At 44.7% G+C, this 24,341-nt stretch overlaps 1 protein-coding gene across 1 annotated transcript; it reads right to left on the reverse strand.

The window, feature by feature from the left end:
* Positions 1-3,727: 3,727 nt before the first annotated feature.
* THBS1 (thrombospondin 1) lies at positions 3,728-21,143 on the reverse strand. The gene is made up of 22 exons (XM_070625473.1): positions 20,235-21,143; positions 19,571-19,666; positions 18,732-19,291; positions 17,787-17,862; positions 17,248-17,447; positions 17,012-17,134; positions 15,907-16,000; positions 14,282-14,455; positions 13,571-13,747; positions 13,084-13,257; positions 12,700-12,827; positions 12,436-12,588; positions 11,775-11,993; positions 11,188-11,295; positions 10,459-10,618; positions 10,188-10,306; positions 8,352-8,586; positions 7,932-8,159; positions 7,494-7,765; positions 6,962-7,059; positions 6,718-6,857; positions 3,728-5,838 (listed from the first exon to the last, which is right to left on the reverse strand). Exons 2-22 carry the CDS (start codon positions 19,635-19,637, stop codon positions 5,831-5,833), a joined length of 3,513 nt encoding a protein of 1,170 aa, XP_070481574.1. The 5' UTR covers positions 19,638-19,666; positions 20,235-21,143; the 3' UTR covers positions 3,728-5,830.
* Between the last annotated feature and the right edge of the window lie 3,198 nt (positions 21,144-24,341).

A 24,341-nucleotide genomic window follows, 5' to 3' on the forward strand; every position in this document is an offset into this window, starting at 1 on the left:
CCAAAGTGGAGCATGCTAACTTAACCACTTGGCCACGGGGCTGGCCCCTAGGGTCTTGTTTTTAAATCTATCCCACCACTCTGTGTCTTTTGATTGGAGAATTCAATCCATTTATATTTAGAGTGGTTATTGATATATGAGGGCTTAATGCTGCCATTTTATCACTCATTTTATGATTACTCTGTATTTCCCTTGTTTCTTGTCCCATGTATTTCAGACTGCCAGTTCAGTTTGGTAGTTCTCTATGATGATTTTCTGTTTATTTGTCATTTGTGTTTCTGTTATGATTACTTGTGTAGTTGTTACCATAAGGTTTGTATGAAAAATCTCATAGATGAGATAGTCCATTTTCTGATGGCCTTTTCTTTCTTTAGGCTAAGCTGATTCCATCCCTTTGCTCTTCCTCTTCTAAGTTACTCTTGTCACAACTTATTCCATCTTGTGTTTTGAGTTTGTCGTTAAAATGAGATTACATTTATTTTTGATGTTTCCCTTCCCTTTATCTATAATGTTATAATTGTTTGCAAATCTGTTCTGATAGAGTGCTGCAATTTTTAAATTTTATCTGCCTATTTATCTCCTTGCTTGAGGCTTTGTGAACTCTCTCTTTTTTTTTTTCAGGTATGAAGTCCTTCTTCATTATTTCCTGTAGAGGAACCTTGTGGTGATGAACTCCCTCAGCTTTTGTTTATCTGGAAAAGTGTTTATTTCTCCATCATATGTAAAGGATATTTTCACTGGATAGAGCATTCTTGGCTGAAAGTTTTTGTCTTTCAGAATTTTGAATATATTATTCTACTCTCTTCTAGCCTGTAAGTTTTCTGCTGATAAATTTGCTGAAAGACTGATAGGGGTTCCTTTGTAAGTTGTTTTCTTCTGCCTTGCTGCCCTTAATATTTTTTCTTTGTCATCAACTTTTGCCAGTTTTACTACTACAAGCCTTGGAGATGGTCTTTTTACATTGATATAATTAGGAGTTCTATTAGCTTCTTTTACTTGTATTTCCTGCTCCTTCCCCAGATTTGGGAAGTTCTCAGCTATTATTTCTTTGAACAAGCTTTCTGCTCCATTTTCCCTGTTGAATACCTATAATCCTTATGTTGCATTTCCTAAGTGAGTTGTATATTTCTCGGAGAATTTCTTCATTTCTTTTTAGTCTTAGTTCTCTCTCCTCCTCCATCTGAAACATTTCTATATTTCTGTCCTCAAGATTGCTGATTCTGTCCTCCATAATATCAGCTCTGTCATTCAGGGAGTCCATATTTTTCTTTATCTCATTCATTGTATTTTTCATCTCCAACATTTCTGATTGGTTTTTCTTTATAGTTTCAGTCTCTTTTGTGAAGAATTCCCTCTATTCATTAATTTTGTTTCTGATTTCATTGAACTATCTAAATTTTCTTGTAACTTGTTGAGTTTTTCTATGATAGCTATTTTGAATTCTTTGTCATTTAGATTGTAAATTTCTGTGCTTTCAGGATTGATTTCTGGATGCTTGTCATTTTCTTTCTGGTCTGGAGTATTGATATATTTCTTCATACTATTTGATGTGGTGGATTTGCTCCTTCGCATAGTGATAGTATCTGGTCACAGATTCCACCTGCTGCCACTGCAGGGGCGGGGGGTGGGAGGGAGGTGTTGGGAGCTGTGTATTATCTTTGCTGACAGGGCGTTTCTGTGATTGCCCGCTGGCAGCTGCTGCTTTTCTAAGGTATGCACAGGTGTTCTGGCTGGCCAGCTGAGCTGGAGTGCCAGGTGGGGGGAGGGGTGCTTTGTTTCATGTGTGCAATCCTGGGGGTGTTGTCGCTCTGCCCTGCTACCTGCCCTCCTGGGGTGATAACTTGACAAATATCCCCGCAATAGTTTAGCCTCCTCTGTGTGAAACTTTCTGATGGGCTGTGAGGGAACTTGGAGAGAGAAGGCATTCCTGTGGAGAGCAACCCCTTCCCCCTTTTTCTCAGAGCTGCCCATGGCCCTGCACCCTAGATTGCTGCCAGGGAGGGAGAGGAGATCCCCTTACCACCTTCCCCTTCCCCCTGGGGGGTACAGCACTTCTACCTTCAGACATATGTCTGCCTGGGTCTCTCAAATGTCTTTTGTGTTGTGTGAATGTCCTCGTTGGTTTATGAATGTCCTTTTCATTGTATCTTAGTGGGGAGAGTCTGAGGGAAGAACTCACTCTGCCATGATGCTGATGTCACTCTTCTAGATTTTTTTTTAAAAAAACCATTACCCTGATAGGGAGAGAGAGAGTTCTTATTAAAAATTAGTGTTTTTTTTTTTTAAGGTTCCCTCTAGACCTGAGTGTTTGCCCCAAAACAAGATAGAGAAGGAAAAGTATGAAAGAACCAGAGCTAATTCATTTCAGGAATGAATTTAGGATCTTAAAATTTACAGTTTTTCTATTTATTACTCTTCTTCCAACAAAACTGCTGGTACCACTTTTATTGTAAAGTTCCATAGACCCTAAAATTTTATTGCCCTTCAATCTCTCTGAAACGCATGGCAATAAACTCTCTTAAGAGGAAAACTATTATCTTGATGGCATAATTTAAATTTTTAACAAGTTGTTTATTTCAATATAACCTGATTTGAAGGTCAGTCCCAGAGTAAACATGAAACATACCTGGGAAAAAAGCTCCTCTTCTCAGATCCTTTTTCTGTCCCATCTTGATATTTTCAGTTATTTTTGGTCTGCTACTTAAAACTGAATTAAAATTCTCTCAAAGACTTCCCATATTGAATTACTCTGAGGATGAATGATGTCATGTTTCAAAGAGTTCTTTCTTTCAAGTCAGTTTTCCAAACTCTATAACTGTTATGAACACCTTCTAGTTCCTGATTCTTCACCTGGGTAACATAAAATGATTTGGCATTTTATTCTCGTCTATCTAGGGTAGAATAATATATTTGTCAAGGGAAGAAGATTCTGTCTTACTCAGCCAGTCCTTTCTAGTGTTTAATGGACCTCCAAGCAAGACCTTAACCAACTCATAAAACTTCTTATTCTACCTGTTCTTATTAAAACTGGAAACTAATTGGTCAGTATTCTATATTCATGGTTAGCCCACCTGAAACTCAAATTCTGCTTATTGTAATGCTTTGGCCTTCTCTTCACAAAATAATTTCATATTTTATGTGTGTGTGTGTGTCTCTCTCTCTCTCTATATATATATTTCTACCAAATTCTTTCTCTTTAATAATCTGTTTTTGACCAAAGGTATATTCATTCTCCAGAAAGTGCTATCTATAGAGTTTGAGGGAGGAATTTTCAAGGACAATTCCTCCCTCATTAACACTTACTTCTAAAGCTTCTCCACAACATGCAATTGTGTTGCTCACCCAGTGCCATCATTTATAGATCAGAAAATGTAACTGTGAGAATTGTATGTGCTTCACTCCTCTTTATCCCTTTGTTTTCATTGTTCTTTTTAGAAACGGAATTAGACTTTGAAAGGGATTCAATACATCACACACTGACATTAGTAAAATATGAAATTGTATCCTTTTGGGGGTCTGCCTCTTGGAGGTTATTTCTCTTTCCCTATTGTGTTTTTAATGTAGCATGCTGGTTTGTTGTTCTGTTCTTTTATTCTACAAAACTAGCAAATGCGTATTCTAAGCTTAAGCAATTTGGTCTTCCTGAATCGTATGGTTTAACAATAGAATTTACCCATAGCTTATAACATAAAGCCAGTAGAGAACAAATAACCATGGCTACGGTAAGTATAAATATAAATTTCCATATGATTTATTGTTGTTCCTTGTACATAAGAAACAGTAATATACAACTTACACTGCTTTAGAATGTAAAATGGATAAAAATGTGTACACAAAAAGCACATTCCTAGAAAAAGGTATTGGCAAATAGTAAAAACGGGGGGGTGGGTAACAAGCAAAAAACAAATCAAAAACAAAAAAGAAACCAACAATTCTTCAATTCAGTGTGCAAACATTTTATAAAAATAGAAATACTAACTCTACAGGCAGTATTTCCTGATAAATTATTTAAATAGCATATCTACACAATCTGAGATATCTATTCCAATGGCAATGAGAAAATAATTTATAAAAATAAAGCAATGGCATACAAGATGATAGAAAAAACATAACTTTCAGAAAATGTATTTAACATTTCAATGCTATTTCCTTACTGGGAATACTTTTCTGCAAAGAATTTTTATACTATGTACAACATTGACTTTTTTTTTTTAGGTACTACAGTAGCTTTAAGTTTGTTAGACACTTAAACTCTTTCTGTTTGATCCAAAAATTCTTTACTCAGTCACACAACAAATGAGGTAATATTTGTATATAAGTTTCACCTTTGTCATTTTTTTCTCTTTTGGAAAAATGAAAAAAAAAAGTGTAGATGCTTTTCTTCTCCCTGGAAATAGGCACAAGGGATGGGGTAAAACAGTATTGAAGGCCTCCTGGCTTGCTTTTCAATCTAGAAACACTTGCAAATAGACAACCAACTAATTCCACTTAAAAAGACAAAACAAAGGAAAAAAATGAAAGAATCCCAAATCATTCAAGCTAAGCACAAAGTGAAGAGCAGCTCGCTGGGCTGTTTTCCTTGTGCCATTCTTGTGAGAGATTTGCTGATAAATCCCAACTACCTGCTCTCGGGTACTTTCCATACGAAACCTAGATTCCAGGTAGAACAGAGTTAATAAATAATCTGTATTTACAATCTGACAGTCATGAAGACTTGTAACAAAGATGACATAGATCGTCCTTACGCTTCTTCCTGGTCCATGAATAGTCTTTCAGACAGATCCTCCAGAATAGGTAAAAAATAAATATTTTACATTGTAAAGCATTTGTAAAACAAAAACTTACAATCCAAAAGAGAATTGGAAAACTCTATGATATTCAGGAAAAAAAAGAGAGAAGAGGAATGTTTTAGATAAGTTGATAATATTTTTGTGCCTTTCTAACCATAAAAATACAAGCACAGCTGCCCCTCCCTGGGGAGGCAGCCCAGTGCTCACTGAGATGGTGGGTTTTCTTAGTTTCCTGCTACATCTGCACAAGCTACATCCGGAAGAAAACCAACAGTTTCAATGCAACCAGGCAGAGGCAGCCAGCACTGCCTTACACTGGTTTACTTCCGACTCCCTCCCCAGTCACTACAGGTGATGTGTAAGGGGTGGGGATCGGGAAGAAGTCCAGAAGCCAGTCTTTCCCTCCCTTCCCTGCTTCTACTTAAGTGCCTATTTACGTGGGTTAGTCAGCTAACACCAGTCAGCATCATGAAATCCAGCGATAGTCTTTCAATCCCCTGAAAATGACTCAGTACCGAGCATGTAACAGTTCCTCCATATTTTCTTCATACGATCGTCTCTGGGGTGTGCGCCCTCCCCGCTGGGCTTTGGCCCCGGCTCCCCCTAGTCCTGAGGGAGTATGTCAGGGGTGGTTTGGTTTGCTAATTCTCGTGAGTCCTCCCTTCTCTCACATGCCCGAAAACGCTTTTGAGTCCACTGCTCAGAGATGGCCTCACAACAGCACCTGCTCTGTGACAAAAGCTGTGTGGAGCAGGCACCCTCCCACTGAAGCAAGCAGATGCTTTTGCCTTTTCAAAAGCACAAAGTAATTGTTTATATTCTTGTGAGTCTCTTCTCATTCAGAGGATGAATGCTGAGTCTGATTTGGAAAACTGCATTTTCTTGAGGCAAGTCACATGTTCTAGGAGTCCACACTGATGCAAGCAGAGAAAAAAGGAAGGCAGGGAAGAGAGATCCTGGGGGTTTTCTTAAGCCCATGGTTCCAGAAGGTGCAATACCAGCATCAATTATGATCAGTCTTTTGATCAACAGTTGGATGATTAGGAATCTGTTAAATAAACAAACACAGAAATATATAAACAACTAATTCATAAAGGCACTGTCATCTTAATATCAGTTAAATTCAAAGCATAATTTAAGATTGTTCTAATACATTAACATTTAATTTTATAAGCTGACCTTATGCTAGGAGATTAATAGAGTGCGACCTGCCAGAACTTACGCTATGCTTTCTAAGGCCTTCAAAGTTAAAAGTTTGAATTTTTTAAATAAAACTTTCTAGACTCAAAGATTACATCATAATTTTTTTTTTTTTGAGTAAAATCAACCATCTTTTTTTGCTCTGATTGATCTTGTAAGCATCAGGCCTTGGCCCAGGAAACATTTATGAAGCACTTACTTGGTGGTAGGCCCAATGCTGAACTCAGTGAAAGCTTAATAATCACTGAGTGAAAAAGAATGGAGAAGAAAATGCTAAGGTTAGTAGTGAAAATGAATTTTTAACATGCCAATATGAAGGCAATACTCCTTTGTCCTCCTCATATACAGCGAGAGGTTGTGAAAGACAACTTGTGCTGTAATGGCACAACTAAAACTCTAAGTAGTGAGAAAGACACAGAAACATTTACAATTCTAAAGTGTTATTAACATGGTCTCAACTCTACAGGAGCTTGTCTGCTGTTGATCTTTACACTGTGTATGAAGAACACTGAGGTTGCTAAGCAAACTGATACTGTTAACAAGGACTCAGGATTTCACAAGCCATAGTTCATAGGCATTATTTCATTTCCATCACTGTATCAACAGCAAAATACAAATAACCCTGTCTCTAAAACAGCCTTTCAATCAGACTGTCCCATAACTGGCATTCTCGATGTCAGTCTGAATTAGAGGTGTCAACTGTACATGCACTGTATGTGGCTCCTACCTCTGCATTCATATTTCAGGTCTGAGAAGAACACCATTTCTTGAGAGAAGACAAACAACCCTAGCCTGCCGCCAGCATAGGTTTTGTCATAGATGGGTCCTGAGTCAGCCATGATTTTCTTCCCTTCATACATCACCACTCTGCAGGAAAAAGAAACTCTCATTAGTGACACCCCTACTTTTTGGGCTCCTCCTTCTTACCATCAGTGTGATTCTAAGTGAAATTTGATCCTTGTGGATCTTACCTAATGAAACCTGTCTTTGGCCTGTGGCTGAGACGCCATCTGTAGGCAGTGAAATCTTTCCAGCCTATGTGACGAGGGTCATGCCACAGGGTACGCACCTGAAGGAAAAGGAAAAGAAGAGGTTGAAGCCCAGTTGCATCATGTGAAGATTTATGTTTCATTCCATAAGATACAGGGCTTTAAAGGGACCAAGTTGACCTAAATTAGAGGGTGGTGATGTTGGTTTTTTTCCAAGGCCTCCTTCATTTGATGTGTGTCCTTGAATGTACATATGAAACAAAGAGGGAAGAGAAGCAGCTTTTTTGTTTGAAGAGGCTGAAACTGCCTTTGGATTTGAGGGGTAACTCTTGGTTATGGCGAGCTCCCCTCTCAGACGCTATTATGTTCTTACAAAGCAGAGCTTAAAGCTGCAATTGGTGATGTTGAACTTGATGTCTTCGACTCCCTGTTGGGAGTCTTGATCAAGCACAGCATCCCTAGTGCGAGTCAAGCACCTGCCCCTTCTCTCCCTTCTGCAGGGCGTTGCTCTTACCTGGCCAGGGGTGTTTCCTGTGTGCCACAGGGCATTCCGCAGGTGCTCGCCAGGCCCTGTGGTGGAGTTCACAACTTTCACAGAAAGGCCTGAGTATCCCTGAGCTCTCGTGGGGTTGGTGTCCCAGTAGGACTGGGTGACTTGCTTCCACATCACAACATAGAAGCGGCTGCTGGACTGGTAGCCAAACACAAACCCGGCGTAGTCATCATCCCTCTCGGTGTTGATGAAGAAGGTCCCACTGAAGTCCACAGCATTAAACTCGTCATAACCTGGAAGATGAGGTCAGACCCAGGTCAAAACCTGTAGCCTTCAAAAGGTTCTCCATTGTATTCCCAGACATCCTCAGTACCCACAGGGACAGATGCTACTGCCAGCTTTTCTATTTGCTTCTTTCATGTGTATGTTAGCCTTTTGTTTGAAGAACTCATTACTCACCTATAGCAAGTCCAGGATCACAGTTGACAGTCTGGACGAGTTCTTTACCCTGATGGCGTACAACCCAGTTAGGGTCATTTTGAGATGTCCCTTTGGGATCTAGAGGAATCATCTGGAATCGGCGGAAATCAGTTTCACTGATATCAACGTTTTCAGGACAAATGTCATCAACATCTGGCACATTGTCGTGGTCAAAATCATCTTTGCAAGCATCACCTCGACCATCACCTAAGGTCAAAAGGGCAAGAGTTCAGTGAAATTCTGAAATACTATTACTACTGGTGTCAGAAATTCACCATCTTGTCAAAGTTGGCATTTAGTCTCTTCATCCTTTCAAATGCATTCAGCTTTGTTTTTATTTTCTCAATCCAGACAGCCATGGTTTCAGTTACTCTCTTACAAGTGGCTCCACTGACTTACCATCAGAGTCCTTCTGGTCGGGATTGGGCACAAGTCTGCAGTTGTCCCTGTCATCAGGAATGCCGTCATTGTCATCATCGTGGTCACAGGCATCTCCCTTGCCATCTTTGTCATGGTCAGCTTGGTTGGCATTGGGCACGTAGGGACAGTTGTCCAGGTTGTTCTGGTGGCCATCTTCGTCAATATCCTGATTGTTGTCACAGGTATCTCCAATGCGGTCTGAATCAGAGTCGAGCTGAAAAAGAGAAATGGAGGGTAGATTGAAGTGTAAGTCATCAGTGTTCAAGATAATTTATGGAAGATTCTCTAAGGTTTGATATGGCCAGTGGGGTTTCATGTCTATATGCTATTGTGGGAAGATAATATCAACAAATTTTACAAGTTTTTTCTTGATCCTTGTTTTCATAAAGGGATATTTAGGAGATTTTTTTTTTAAATATAAAATTTTTAAATAAAATTAAGTAGAAAGCATTATTTAATCACGAAGGATAGAATGCAATGTTAACTGCTTATATCTTAATGTTAAATGAAATTCTTTGGGTACACTCTGTTATTTTCCATTGAAGGTTTCAATTGTAAAATGTTTGACATGTCAACTTCTACTCTTAGGTCATGAACTCATGGAAACATACTGCCTTTTGTGCACACTGGGTAATGTGTATGGCGAGGATCAACTATCTTCTTTTTTAGGTATTTGGTTTTACACATCTAGTTCATAAGGATTGTCATCTGTTGGCTCAGGTAAAGTCAAAATTCTGATTTTCAAAACTCTGTTTCTTAGAGTATTTTTACATTACTCCGTGTGCGTGGGATTCTCAGGAACTGTTTATACACAAACTGGAATTTTTCTTGCTAGTATTTAAGCTCTTTGCTAGTAAGATTTTCACATAATACCTGAATCTTTTTATAAATTTTATTACCATCTGAGGAACCAGAAACTCATCCGGGGAGATTAAATGATATTGAAGAAACTGAATTTATAGTAAGACCCAAACTCAAAACAGATGCCCCTCAGTGTCCTCTGATGAGCAAAGCTCTCCCGCATCAGTCATTCTTGTTAAGGCCCCAGAGCTGTTCATCCTGGTGCTTTTCATTTTTACAGGACCTCATGAGAGCCATATTAGGAGGAAAAACTGGATTTCTAATTGCTTGAATCTTATCAAAATATTTTTTAAAAGCTGGTTCTTAAGCTTCCAGAACAATGCATTTTAGGAAAAAAAAAAAAAGCCTTAACTTTCATCCCTAGAAAATAATGATGGGCAATTACACAAGAAAGGAAATACTTCCAGACATGGAACCTGTTCTGGCCAATGTCTACTGGTAGCAGTTCCCAGTACAGGCAGAGAGTGATGGGTTTGCAATGCCATACACTTTTGAAGAATGACAAAGGGGGATTTCTTCAGTTTTTGGAAGTATTTTTAGTTTGAAGGTTTTCTTAAAGCCAGATCGTACCATGAGCCATGAAAATGGTTGCTTATTTTGCTTAAGGGTATTTTTTTTTCCAACTTTTAGTCTTAAATATGATTACTATTACTAAAGAGTTGTTAGTCACGGATTTCTGCTTTGTATAATTTATCTTAGTAATGGTGGCTCATACTGAGCAAGTCACACAGACCTTCTTGAAGAAGACTGAAGTTACAAGATTGTCACACTGAAGACCTATATGGGATTCTGCCAGGAGCTCAAATCAGGCAAACTGTTTACATGGAAATATTATAGTTGGCCATGAGACCATTGAGAGCCACAGTAATAGGAGTGTTTGAATTCTATTTAACCCCTTTATTTCTTGAGGGCTATTCCAACTTTACTGAAAGATTCTGAAAGGAGGCCACCTACCTGATCTGGATTGTGTTCCAGGGGGCAGTTATCACACTGATCTCCAACCCCATCCATATCCGTGTCCCTCTGGTCCACGTTGTAGACATACTGGCAGTTGTCTCGCTCATTGAGGATACCTGCAGAGACAGGGGACAAATAAGAGATAGAGTCTCCAGCTCAGGTACATCAACCCAACTGCACACTAACAGCCAGGGCTGGAGAGAAGAAGGTTGAAAGGTGGGCACAGTCACCATGGCCTAGGGCCTGATGGAGTCAGGGAGCGCCTTACCATCCCCATCAATGTCTGCAGCACAGGCGTCTCCTTCCCCATTGTTGTCCGTGTCAGCCTGATCCGGGTTGTGGTTGTAGGGGCAGTTGTCACAGCGGTCTCCCACGTCATCTCTGTCATAGTCATACTGGGCTGGGTTGTAATGGAATGGACAGTTGTCCTGCAAAGAGAAGAAATGAACCTTTTACAACATTGCCTGGGAAACCAGCTCAAGCCTCAAACCACATGCATAATATAAAACTGCAGAAGTCTGTAACACCTGTTTTCTACTGAGTGTATGTACTGATTGAGTACCCAGTGTAAAATGATCACAGCAAAAATTAAGAGCCAGGACATAAGTGAAAAATGGGTTCCTGCTGGTTACAAGTCAGTGAGATGTAAATATCGTATCATCTTGGTCCTCAGTATGCCCGAAGTAAACTTCACTGTAAGACAGGACATTTGAAAGGAATCTGGGGAGCAGGGAATCTGGGGAGCAGTGTCATTTGTTTATGCATCGTAATTTCCCGCTCAAATTGCAGAGGGGAAGTTGTGATGAAAAACAAAACTTACTTGAAAATTCTCTTGGCAACATCTATGTCTTTAAACTACTGAAACATAATGAATAATTTCTAATTATCTCAGCAGTTTGGTATATTTCTCCCTATAATCCTGTAATTTCATTGAATCTTAAAGAGTTTCACTGTTGCTGAATAGAAAAGATGAAGAAGGAAAGCATTTTGTTTTTACCCTATCATCTGGAATTTTATCATTGTCATCATCATCATCACAGGCATCACCAATTCCATCCTTGTCATAGTCTTCCTGTCCCGAGTTGGGAAGGTTGGGGCAATTATCCTAGGAAAGAGAAGATGCACATTATGGCCACAGTCTGCATGCCTTTTGCTCAGGTCCTGCACAGGGAGGGACCCAAATGTTGCAAACAGAAAAGGAACTGAATGCTGCTCTGGAACAGCATATACTTTTCATGGGAAGAAAAAAAATGAAACATTTTCTTGGGAGAAAGAGCTATATATAATTTTCATAAATGCCCTAGGCTTTAGACATGCTGGGAACACAAGTCATACTCTACTGGCATTTGGTAGAGCACTGAACATGGTTTTTTTTGGACAAAATTGACTGGAACACAACTGCCAAAAGGACCTGCCCCATTCGTGTTCTTGCCACCAAGCGATTTAATATTAATGAGAATTAGTGCCTTTGGCAGATTTAATCTTTCAGTTGCATTTTCAGGCCTTAAGCAGTTCCTTAGCCTATTTCTTAGATAAGGGCGAGGTGCCTTCTTTCTGGAGGCACACGAGGGAAGCTGGTTGTACCTTTTTGCAGTGGTAAGTTGCATTGGCCACGCACACCAGGTCCTCGTTGGGCCAGCCGTCCAGGTCCGTGTCCTCCCCGCAGATGATGCCATTGCCTGCGTAGCCGGGCTTGCACTCGCAGCGGTACATGGGGTCGCTGTAATGGCCCAGGTAGTTGCACTTGGCGTTCTTGTTGCAGTCATGTGTCCCGTCTGTGCAGGGGTTGCGGGGCTTGCACACCTGAGGGTACAACATCCTGATGTTAAGGCAGAGCCTTCAAGAGTCCCCAGATACCATGGAAATGAGAAGAACCCAGATCCCCATCATCTGAATAGACAGAGGCTCTGGGGGGAGGAGTGTGGCTTCCTTGGTCCTGCCCCATTCTCCCCGAGGATGTCCAGGTTACAGGCTAACACTGCTTTGTGTCTCTTTTTCCTGAACAATTTCAGCACCTAGGCATTTATAAGTCCACTGACTCACACCTGACTGCAGAGCAACCTTTTCAAGTGTGATGGACTATTTTTCCCCTGCAGGATTTACAATGGATTTTCTAGTCGTGTTTCTGAAAACTAGACTGTACATTCTCCCCCTTCCCTGTTTTTTGTGAAGGGTATAAAATGACATTCCTCCCTCCCTCCCTCCCCTAGTTGTAGACTCTGGTTTCCTAGCCTCGTCTGTCTACCTGTTTGTTGGCAGCGGCATGCTCCACGCCCTGGCCAAAGGGCTGCGAGCCAGTGAAGCGCGGCGGGCAGGGCAGGCAGTTGTAGCCGGGATCTGTGTTCCTACACCGGTGCTCGCCATTGTGGTTGAAGCAGGCATCAGGCACTTCTTTGCACTATGGAAGAAACAACAGTTAGCTTCATGTTTAGCAAACACTGCCATGGGGAAAGGACAGGACAGGTGAGCTGCTTTCCTAGGTCTAGTAACTGAGCCCTCAGTTGCTCACCTCATCAACATCTTCGCACTGGACGCCATTTCCGCTGTAACCGGGGGGACAGGCGCCACATTTCCAGCTCCCGTCAGGGTAGCTAGTACACTTAGTACCAGCAAAGCAAGGATTGGACAGGCATCCATCTGAGGCGAGAGAGACAGCAAATGGTTGGTCTGAGCTGCTGTTACTGCCATGCTGGCTACTTAAAAAACAATACAGTGTAAAATATGGTAGGGTCTGTGTAACTGACAACTTGTTGAGATTATGTGGTCCACCTGTAATTTTAGAGTAATCAAACCACTCGGGACCTTTCAAAGCTGGAACCCCCTTGAATGCTGACCATGGCATTCAGTGAAGTAAGAAACTCCTAAGGGTGGTCTTGTCCCCTGCCGGGCTCACCAATTGGACAGTCCTGCTTGTTGCAGATCTGGTTCTCTGTCACATCACCAACGCAGTCCTTGCCTCCAAACTGGGGTGTGGGGTTGTTGCAGAGCCGGCTACGTTTCTGCACCCCTCCTCCACAGGTGACAGAACAGATGTCCCACGGGGACCAGGGACCCCAGCCTCCATTGACTGTAAGAAAATGAACCATATGCCAAAATTAGGGTCAATTTTCAGACATCTTACTGTTGCATAAAATTCTAAAGTTTGTTCAAGAAACCTCTGCTCCTGACACATGAAAAGAATGTTTGGGAAGAGGGTGAGTTTGAAATGGTTTTCTTTCTGTTTTTCATTAAAGAAACTGCTGAGCATGCAGGACTTTGCTTCTATTTGTTTCTCTAGGAAGTAACCTTTCCCCTCCATGACCCACTGGACTGGAGGCCGAAGATGCCAAGCAACCAGCTGGGCCGAGCGGCCGCGTGGGTGCCGCCATGTTCACACTTACTGGGGCAGGCATCCTTCCTGCAGGCCTTGGTCTCCCGAGCTTCGCCTTCGCAGGGTTTCCCATTCATCTGGGGGCTGGGAGAGTTGCAGAGCCGGATCCTTGTGATCACACCATCACCACATGTCACAGAGCAAGATGACCATGGGGACCAGTGGCTCCAGCCGCCATCCTGTTTAACTGAAGTACAGAGCTGATGGTTATGGGATGCTTACCATGAGCCAAGCATTGTGCTAACTGCTTTAAATGCATTGTAGATATAAAATTCTCAAAGTAACCCTATCAAGAACTATTATCCCCAATTTATAGATGAGGAAAGAACCTCAGAGAGGGTCAGCTGTGCTCAAGGATGCACAGATAAGTGGTAGAATTCGGGTTCAGATCCAGAGATCCTAGAACCTGTGCTCTTTTTTTTCAATATATTTTGTTTTTCCTGCTTTGTCTCCCCAACCCTGCCCTGTACACAGTTGTGTATCTTAGCTGCAGGTCCTTCTAGTTGTGGGATGTGGGACGCTGCCTCAACATGGCCTGATGAGGGGTGCCATGTCCGCGCCCAGGATCTGAACCCTGGGCCACCGCAGCAGAGCGCACGAACCCAACCACTAGCCATGGAGCCGGCCCCTAGAACCTGTGCTCTTAACCGCTGTGCTATGGAGCTGCTCTTGCTGATGACAAGGTCAGTTCCCCACATTCCTAAGTGACCAAGATGCTCACATCTCTTATCACACTCCTGAATGTGGCAGGTCCGCGTCTGGACAGAGGAGCCCTCGCATCGGTTGTTGAGGCTATCGCAGGAGCGGCCACGCTGCTGGATTCCATTGCCACATGTCACAGAGCAGGAAGTCCACTCAGACCATGGGGACCAGCCATCGTCCGCAGAGTCACTGGCTGCAGGGGAAAGGGGCTCATTTAGTGCACGATCATTAAGAGAAGCTTTTCTTTAGACTGCTCTGGACTGTTTTAGACTAAAAACTGCTTTAGACTGTTCCGGACTTTCTTCCCTTGCCAGAGGGTGAAAAGCAATCTCTCTCTTAGGCCAGCAGCCAAGGGGTCTATCCCAGGTCATCCCTGTATACCATCGGGTCAATGGATCAGTACAACATCGGGCCAATGTCCTTCTCCCAGTGTGTGCTACTCATTGCTGCCTCCTTTCTCCTTTCAGCATTTCAAATGAATTTCCCTTTCCTGACTGACATATCTGGGTAGACATTTCCAGTCTCAGGCTTCCAAGGATACCTGAGTTTTAGGGAGCTTATGGGAGTCACTTCTGACTTCCAAGGGAGGCACAGACCATGTGTTTGGCAGATGAGCTTGAAGGCAGCTCAGCTGCTGTTGGCTTTGGCTCTGGCTCGGTCATGAGGGTGATCAGTGTGCTGCTCTCTCACTCTAGCATGTGGGGCCTTCTCTGCAAGTATTTTCACAAGACGAGGACGTGTTTGTTTACAATCTGCCCAGGCACCATGACTACAATCACATCTAGCTGTAGCAGGCACAAGACGGAGAACTTGTTTTCTCTTGCTATCAGCTGGAGGTTCTCAGAGCAATCCCTGAGTCAAGTTCAAAACTCCACTAGTCTCCAGCTAGCTTTGTTCCCTTTAGCCCCCACCTCAGGTGAATGCTGAACAGAAACAGATACACAGATGGTTCTTACAGTGCCAACACTGCTAACGTGGTCCCTGCATGGGATGGCTGTTCTGAGCCGTGTGTGTGTGAAGGGCAAGCGCTGGCTTTCCTGTTTTATTCCTTATCTTAGTTGTGATGAGTCATCTTCATGACTTGTACCTACTACCTTCAAAGTGATTGATTTATACTGGCAACAAAAACCGGGGATAGTGTGCCACAGAACAATATCGTGCCTTCTTTCTTTTACTGCCCTGAAACTCAAACTGCTGATGTTCTCAGGCCTCTTATTCTTGCAGATCAAATGGGTAGAACTTTCAGGCCCAATGAAGTCCAATGCTCTCGCTATAGCCCATCCATTTCTCTGGTGAAATTTAACTCCAGGCCATAAGGTCCCATTCTAAAAGCAGTCAACTTAGAGCTATTGCTGCTACATATTCATCTCTCCCTTATTCAAAGCATAAAACCAGAATCAGTAAGCTATACCAAGATCATTATTGCCTATACTATAATCCAGAAAGGTATTAAGATTTAGTCATAATGGAATTTTGGGCTGTATACACCAGACTAGTCATCAGTTAACCAGATGCTACTGCAAGAAACTGAATGAAGACATGGTGGAGGTGGGGGTGGGGTTCCAGTGCTGTGTTCAGCTGTCCAGGGTTTATGGAGAACCGACCTAGTCAGTGAAGAACGGTTATGCGGTTTTAGGAACTTACGCCAACACCGGGGGCAGCATTCTCCATCAGGAACTGTGGCATTGGAGCAGGGCATGATGGGGCAGGAAACTTTTTTGCAGATAGTGACTGAGTTCTGCAGGGCAAGAGCGAGGGAAAAATGGGTTACTGAGCATACTGCAAGCAGTTTACATACTCTAACATTTCAATTACACAATGACACGTGGTCAGGACTGTAAAGGCTCTAGCTGGAATGATTCCAGTAGAAGATCTGTCCCTGTTGTACTGCAGCCACCGGTACTGTGGAGAACGTGCTAGTGCTAGTTCCTTGCCCCTCCATTCCTTGGAGAGTTCTTTCTTAAATGCCACTTAATCATTGGTGGAACTTACAGCATGAAGAATTTATCCAAAGGGAATCACCAACATCCTGGGTCAAATCTATTAATCTATGTCTGAAATTGAACTCGAAACTCAGCCAGGACTTTTTCAATTTTATCTTTATGGGGAAAAGAAGATCAATGAGGATTTTTTCCCTCATGGATAGATCTGGCTTTATATTATATTGAAGAAGAATGGGAATTTAATGGGTTTGCTCACAAATGCAGCAACCCGTGATTTGTACTTTAGCTTGACTTTGTTCAGTGAGCCAGGTAAACCCTCAAACTCACCTGCCCCCGGCAGTGGGGAGGGCTAGAGTGACACACACACTGTGGCAGTGCCATCTGAGTGAAGGAGACAGTTACAGCCTAACAATGTTAGGCTCAGTGATTTGAACAACAATCAGTACTGTATGAGTATCTCTGTCATAGCTGAATACAAATCAGGGTTGGGGGAAAAGAAAAGGAATGTTCCAGGTTTTATCTGCCTGACATTCAACACTTAGCCTTTGAACTAACGCAGGTAAATTATGCAGATGTCTTAGATTTGTTCTTTCAGATACCTAGCCTGGGGCATAATTAAGAATTTGAAAAACTTTCTGAGAGTTTGAAGATTTTATAGGTGTCATAATTGCATCTTAAAAAAACCACTTTGGTCTCAGGCCATGGAACATAAAAAGAGCTTGTGTGGCCATCTGGGTATTTCCCCAGAATCTGTGGCTTCAAACACATGCCATCAATTCGTATTTCAGTTCGTAAAGATCCCTTACCTGGCAGCGACACTCAGTGCAGCTATCAACAGTCCATTCCTCATTATTCCTGTACTGAACTCCGTTGTGGTAGCAGAGGGGAGGCCTCCGCAGCTCATTGGCCAGTTCTTTGTTCTCTTCAGTCTAAATGGGGGAGAAAGACCATTAGTGTCCAAACTCATTTTCGGTCATTCAGGATCATCTGTGATATACCTTTAGGGGCTCATGCTAAAGGGCTGGGGGCAGAGGCCACTGACCACTTTGCGGATGCTGTCCTGAAGCGTGGTCACGATGGTACGCAGGCCCCTGAGCTCCAGGACCATGTTGGACAGCTCATCACAAGAGATGCCACAGATGGCCTGCAGATCCTTCGTCTTGTGGCCGATGTAGTTAGTGCGGATAGCAGGGCTGGAACCATTCACCACATTGTTGTTGAGGGTGAGGAGGACATTGGTAGCTGCCAAGAAACAAAGAAACACAATGAGAAAAGTGACAGAAGATCTTTGAACAGATGCTCTCACCAGCCAGCCCCTCGAGTCCCTAGCTGTAAAGACATTTCATTTGGGGCGAGAAGTGCAGGTGGAGAGAGAGAGGGGGACAGAGGGAAAGGGGGAGTGAGGAAGTGTGTGTGCGTGTGTGTGTGTGAGATACCCTTTGAGGTCACCTCTGTATACCTCTTAACTGTGTTCCTTGGGGAAATTTATGCACAACCTCCATTGCTTAAATTTCTCAGCTTGTTTTGGGTGAAATTCCCCCCTGATTTCCCGATATTCCCTAAAAATAGCTGAGTACTCACAGCTGGAGCAGCCTTTGTTCCTGAGGATGTCTTCTGGTGTGGTTCCGAAGACAAACCTCACGTTCTGCAGCACCCCCTGTGGGCAGAGGACACACATGACTTGTAGAGTGTTGGGGAGGAGATGAGGGGAAGACTTTCTGCTAGGGAAAGCACACAATAGATGTTCCGACAGTTTGAAAGAGGTCCCTGTAAGATCACCATGTCAAAATAACACACCGACGTAAATTGCCAAACAGCTTCAAAATCTTAATTGTGTCTTCTGCCAAGTCTTCAGTATTTTACAAAGAATTGAGTTATCAGCCTACTGGGTACACAGGAAATGGAATCTGATACTAAGACCAGAGGATATAATCCCACCGTCCACTGTCAAAGAGTTAAATGTGGGAGTTTCAAAGCCACAGCTGCAAAGATCTAGAAGTTTAAGCAGGGAAAAACCTGCAGCAGCAAATATTCACTATTTTAACCATGTGAGACCCACTACATCCCCGTGAGGAATCAAATAGCAAAGTGGTATTTATTCTGCTCATACAGAGTATCCACGTCAAGCAATATTACAGTTGGTGGAATGCATCTGAAAGTTATTTTCCTAAGAAGCGCATAAAGACTATCTAAGGCTTAAACAGGCTGTTACAGGAAAACCATTTCTTGCTTCCTTTGGTGTTTTTCAAAGTGTGGTCCCCAGAAAACAAGCACCAGCTTCACCTGGAACTTGTTGGAAATGCCAATTATCAGGCTCCACCCCAGACCTACTGGATCTGAAACTTATGCATTTTAATAAGCCCTCGAGGTGATTCTGCTGCTCCCTAAAGCTGGAGAACCACTGCTTTAGTCCACAGGCAGTATCTCCCGTACTAGAACCCCTGCCTCTCCTGCTATAGCCCTCCTGACAGGTCAGCTGGCTAGCAGTGGACCCCATGGACCAGGAATCAGAGGAGGGGACCTCACCTGGAAATTGTCATTGACACCTCCTTTTGCGATGCGGAGTCTGGCGATGCTGGCCAGGTCCCTGGTGAAGATGCTCTGGATGGGGACGTCCAGCTCAGCATTCTCCATCTTCTCACAGTCGATGTAAAGCTGGGCCCTGTCCTCCTGCACAAACAGGGTGATGCTCTTCCACTGGCCGGTCGCCAGGAGCGCTTCTTCCACGGACACCACATGCTGCTTCCCCTGCACGGTCAGGCTCAGGTCCAGGGTGCCCGCCTTGCCATTGGAGACCACACTGAAGATCTGGCCAGAGTGGTCTTTCCTCTCCACGGCCAGCAGAGTGCCCCGGGTCTTCTTCATCTGCCTCAGGGAGGCCAGGAGGAGGAACCCTTTCTCGGCCCGCACAGCATCCACTAGGTCTTGGAACTTGTCATCAGGCACAGGGGGGATCAGGTTGGCATCCTCGATGCGGAAAGCTGGGCTGGAAGGGTCAGGACCCTTCACCAGCCGGCGTCCAGAGCCCTTGCGGGCAGCCCCCGTGAGTTCAAAGATGTCGAACACGCTGTTGTCTCCCCCAGACTCTGTTAGACAGGAGTGAGACACACAGTGAGCCTTCTAGGCTGGGGCCAGGGCTGTGGGGCTCAGCTCCGAGGGGTGGGGGTCAGAGGGACAGGATGAAAACTCCTGGCAACTACTGAAAGAGCTCAAGAAACACTGTGTCTGAGGGAACCTGCATCCTGATGTTAATCAGGGCTCAGGGGAGAAACAGCTGGGAGAGGAGAGCACAGGAGGGAGACACCTGGGCTAACCAGCGCCTCCTCCCCTTCCCTCCCCCCTTAAAAGGTATTATATAGACTCACCTGGAATGCGGTTGGAGCCACACACATGTAAGAGGAACAGGACGCTGAGTCCCCAGGCCAGCCCCATGGTGGAGCTGTTTGTGCCCAGCAAGGAGCCTGCAGCAGAAAGCACAGAGCCCACCGTCAGAGGCAGCAAAGCAGGGAGGATGGGCAAAAACTGGGGACTGGGCTTGGGACAAGGGCCCTGGGGATCCCCCTTTGGCCCCACATTGGCTAGGATAACTGTACTTACTTTGGAGAGGGCATCAGAAAGAAAATGGGAGAGTTGAGGGGAGGAGATCGTGGTTTTAAAGGGGGGGGGCAAAGACCAACAATCTGGGGGCTTTTCCTTGGGCAGTCGAGGACCAGGAGGTGTAGTTTGGGGGCGCAAGAAGGGCGCGGGGAAGTGGAGACTCGTCTGAAGAGCTGATAGAAAGGTTTAGGGAGGACTTGAAGAATAGAAGAAAATCTTGGGGTGTCCTGAGAGTTGGTTTGTGAACTCCAAGGCTGCAGAGGATGTCTGTGGAGCTCTTCCACGAGAAGAGTCCTCCAGCGGCTGGGAGGGACAGGATGGGGGAAGGTGAAGAGTGTGAGATCCAGGAGCCCTGGGGGACTGAAGCCTCGGAGGCCGAGGTGGATGGCCGGGGCAGCACTGGTCCTCGGCAGGCGCCCAGAGATCCCTTACCTGTGTGCACACGGGCCAGCGGCCGGAGGTGGAGGCGAGGGCGCAGCGGCGGGCGCCGAGTCCTGGAGCGCGCAGGGAGGGCGGTGCGCTCGGGGAGGCCGCGGCGGGAGTCGGAGGCTGCGGGCGGAGCTCGCGGGAGTCCGCGCTCGCCGGCCGGCTCGGGAGAGTGGCTGGCGAGGTGGAGGAGCCGCGCGTCTTTAAAGGGGCGCTCACATTCCTGGGGATTCCTCTGGCCAATGGGAGGCGGCCGGGCAGGAAGCGGGAGGGGGGCCAGTCTGGGTTCCTCTCTCCGCCCCCCGCTGCCTGGCGCACAACTTTCCAGCTAGAAAGTGAAGGGGGGAGGCCGGGGTCGGGGCCCAGGAGCCCTGGAACTTCTCAGAAAAATAGGTGCCCGCCCACGCAGCCTTGGCGCACGCGGGCTCAGCACTTTGACTCTTGCGCCATGCGGGCCCGAGGCGATCCGTGTGAGCATCCCAAGCAGCAACGGGGCTTTGGCCAACCAACCAAGACCCTGAGGGGGCCTTTCAGGCAAACCTGTATCCTTGAATGCCTAGGCGATGGCTGAGGGGTGGACACTTGGAGACCAAGCCCATTTGTGGGAAAAAAAGTGAGCCTGACGGGGTAAATGGGACCGAGAGAACCTGTCCTTAAAGAAGTTCCCTCTTAGTACTTGTTAACCCTCATCCAACCATCCCTGCGGGTAGGGTACCACGCGCCCGGCTTCTCACCAGCATCGCCTCACACCTGCGCTCCGCCTGACCCGCTGAGGGAGGGGAGTGTGGTGTCGTGCCGGCCCCCAGGGCAGGGTACTGAGCTCGCGGTCCCGCTGCCCGTCCAGGGCACTTTCTGCGGCTGCCTGTCGTTCAAGTCCCCAAGAAGACCGCTTCTCCCAGTGGCTGCGGCGCTTCCACGGCTTGCCGCTTGGGGGCGGTATGTGTATTCTGATCAAGGGGACGAGCGAGGACGGCTTCTTTCTAGTCAGGAATGTTAAGAAAACTTACTCGTATCCAGTTCCCTCAAGCCAAAATTGACATTGTGTCTTGAAAAACAGATTTTGTGCCCACTCGTGCCTCTTAACGTGACTCCTGGTTGGAGGATTTGCAGAACCATCTGGCTCCAGGGTCTTAAACTATTTACAGAACAGACCCATAGAGTAATAAATTACCCTCTGCCTATCATTTTATTTGCTTTTTTTTTTTTCCTCCCTAAACGTTCTTTTCATTTTTCGGCTCCTGAAACCGAGGTATGGGTTACATTTCTGTGGGTGCACCAATTGCCATGAACGCTGCCGCTTAATGCTTCTGTCATTGGAAGTCTGGTCTCCAAGCCACTGTCCCAAGCCAGCATGACTCCAGCTGCCTGGAATTCCATTCATCTCTTTGGGCTGAGACGTCAGCAGCCACACTTCCCCTGCTGTGGTCCCGCGGGATCAGCCTGGCCCTGAGACACAGGGCACAGGTAGTAGCTTCACCAAATAAGGATCTCAGCCACTGGCCAGGGGAAAGCCTTGGGCTTCACCTGCCTTCTTAGCACTCACACCTGGCAGGACTCCTAAGTGCTGGAAACACCCACGGGTTTACATTCATTACACAGCAATTTCACTTTTCATGTGTGGGAGTGTCGTGTGACAAAGTGCATGTGTGTGTGTGGGTGACGGGAGAGTGTTTTCTAGTTACTCAATATACATCGAATACCTCTAGAAGATGACCAGTATGTTCCTCGGTATGTTTGTTGCTTAAGTAGTAACTAAAACTGACAGATAGATTTCACATGTTGAGAGACAGAAATAAAAGTCTCTATCGGATGAGTAGTCAAATCAGATTCCTCTCGTGGAAGTCATAGGTAATGATTCATCCAAACAGATCTGAGGATTCTAGAATCAGCAGCCACGCATGTTCATCCTTTTCCTTCTCCTTCTTTAGCATCCTGTTTGCTTCTTGAAAGGCGATTTTTTTTTTCACTTGCTGCTAATAATGCCGTGTGCTTAGACACAGTTTTCAGAGCGGTGGCCAGCTGATGGCCCTGCTCCTCTGGCCCACTTGCTAATTTTGTACAGATTAGCTGAGAGCTGGAGGTCCTTAAGGGGCCCACAAAAGCAGAGTACCTTTCTCCTTTTATAAAAAGATCATCTCGCCCAGGCTTAACCACATAGATAGAGTAGAAACCCACTGGAATGCCCCTTCAGGCTAGCGGCTTCCTGACCAAGGGCCTGTAGGAATCCCTTTAGAGTTTTCCTGGAACTTGGGTTCTTTCAATGGAAAAAGGGGAAGAATTTTAACCTTCCACATGCTTTACAAATAGGAAATGACCTATATGGTGGCAGGAAGAGCTTTCCTGTCAGAGAAAACTGACAGAGGTACAGGACTTATTTATTTCAAACACAAAGGCCTTCCCCAAGTCCTGGGAATCCAGTTGTTCTGGGAGAAAGGAAAGATCACAGTCAGGTGGTGTCTGGGCCGCTGTTAGGAATCACCCGTGTTCCTGCTGAGCATCAGTATGTGCTGAAAATATTCCCCAGAAGCCTAAAAACTGCTGGGAAGCTTTGAGAAAAGCAGGAGTGAGGAAAGGGGAGAGGAAACCTACACCTTCAATCTGGGAGATAGTGTCCTTGTGTGTGTGTATGTCCTCAACCTACAAGTGCTGGAATTTTAGGCCAATCATCCGACGTGGACCCTAAGTGATGGGCCTTCCAGGGAGAGGATCCAGTTCTGTCTTTGCCAAGTTGACACCTTTGAGGATTATGTATTTAAAATAAAATCGTAAAGCATGTGGCATTTTGCTGCGGGATTTCCTTCTTCCAAGTTCCCCTAATTGGATGTGGGATTGAGCTAAAAACATTGCCAGTAAATAGGAGGAAAGGACTGTCAGTAACAGTTAGTTTAAACATTGCACGTGATTGAGGAGGGCAAGATAATTGAGGGAAAAAATTTTGTTTATCTAGCCAAGAACAGCAAGGTGCGCTGTAATTTTGTGTAGTGATTTTTAAAAATCTTGGAGATATTCAGCCGTGGAAAATTTCTTAGAAGTGAGCAGAAACCGAAAATCATCATATTTCTAGAATAGTCCAAAATCATAGCATCTGTACCAAGAAGACATCATAACTTCAAAATATTCATAACCAAATATTTTCCCTAGATCATAGTTCAAAGTTGTTCTAGTTCAGCTGCCTTGCTGGTCAGCGCCAAAGGGAAGTTACCTACAGAATTTTCTTATCCTTCAATCAGACACCAGCTCAAATCCCCCTCTTTCATGAGATGTTCTCTGGTGACTTTATGTTGCATTGTTCCTTTTTTCTTTGAAATTTTGAAGCATGCATTACCTCTACCACATGACTCATCACCTTACACTCTTTATTAGTTGGTCTCTCAAAATCAATCTTATTTTCTCATGTGTAAGGACTAGATTGTATGTACCTAAAGGCTTGAGCCTGGGAAGAGCTCTAATATTGGAATTTCCAAATCCCTTTATGCTCAAGTCAATTAATGGCATAAAAGGACTGGACAACTCACCATTTTCCTATCAATGCTACCATCTCATGCAGTTATGCCTTAGCTCTTGGGGTGGACAAGGTGACTGCCTCCCAAACATTGCACCCCTCCCCACACAATTGAAGCAGTACACTCAGGGAATTGATTGCAATGGGAGTGTGTAGGACTATTGGTTTAAGGGTAATTACCTTCTCTACCCTCCCCCGCCCCCTTCCCAGCTAGTGATCGATTGTGAATTACTGTGTGACTCAATTCTGGCCAATGCTGGGAGGGTTTGCTGAAGGCTGCTGGGGAGCGTTCTTCCTTGCTTTTAAGAAAGAATCTGTGAAATCAGACTTTCTCTGTCTCCATCTGGACAGGAACAAGAACGCTGCTAAGCGCTGTTTGGTGCTGTTGGCCACCAGGGGAGCCAAACTTAGCATGAGGCCAGTGTTGGAGAACGAATAGCAGAGAGATGGAAAGAACCATCTTCCATGGTATGTTAGCCAGACTTCTGAGCTGCTAAACCTACCAACCCTAAAGGCCAATGTGCCCTTGGATTTCTTTGGACATGTGCTTATTGTTTAAACCAATTTGTTTTCTGTGACTTAGAGCCACAAACTTCATAACCGATGCAGCT

This window comes from Equus przewalskii, chromosome 1 (assembly GCF_037783145.1).
Source record: "Equus przewalskii isolate Varuska chromosome 1, EquPr2, whole genome shotgun sequence".
Taxonomy (NCBI): Eukaryota; Metazoa; Chordata; class Mammalia; order Perissodactyla; family Equidae; genus Equus; species Equus przewalskii.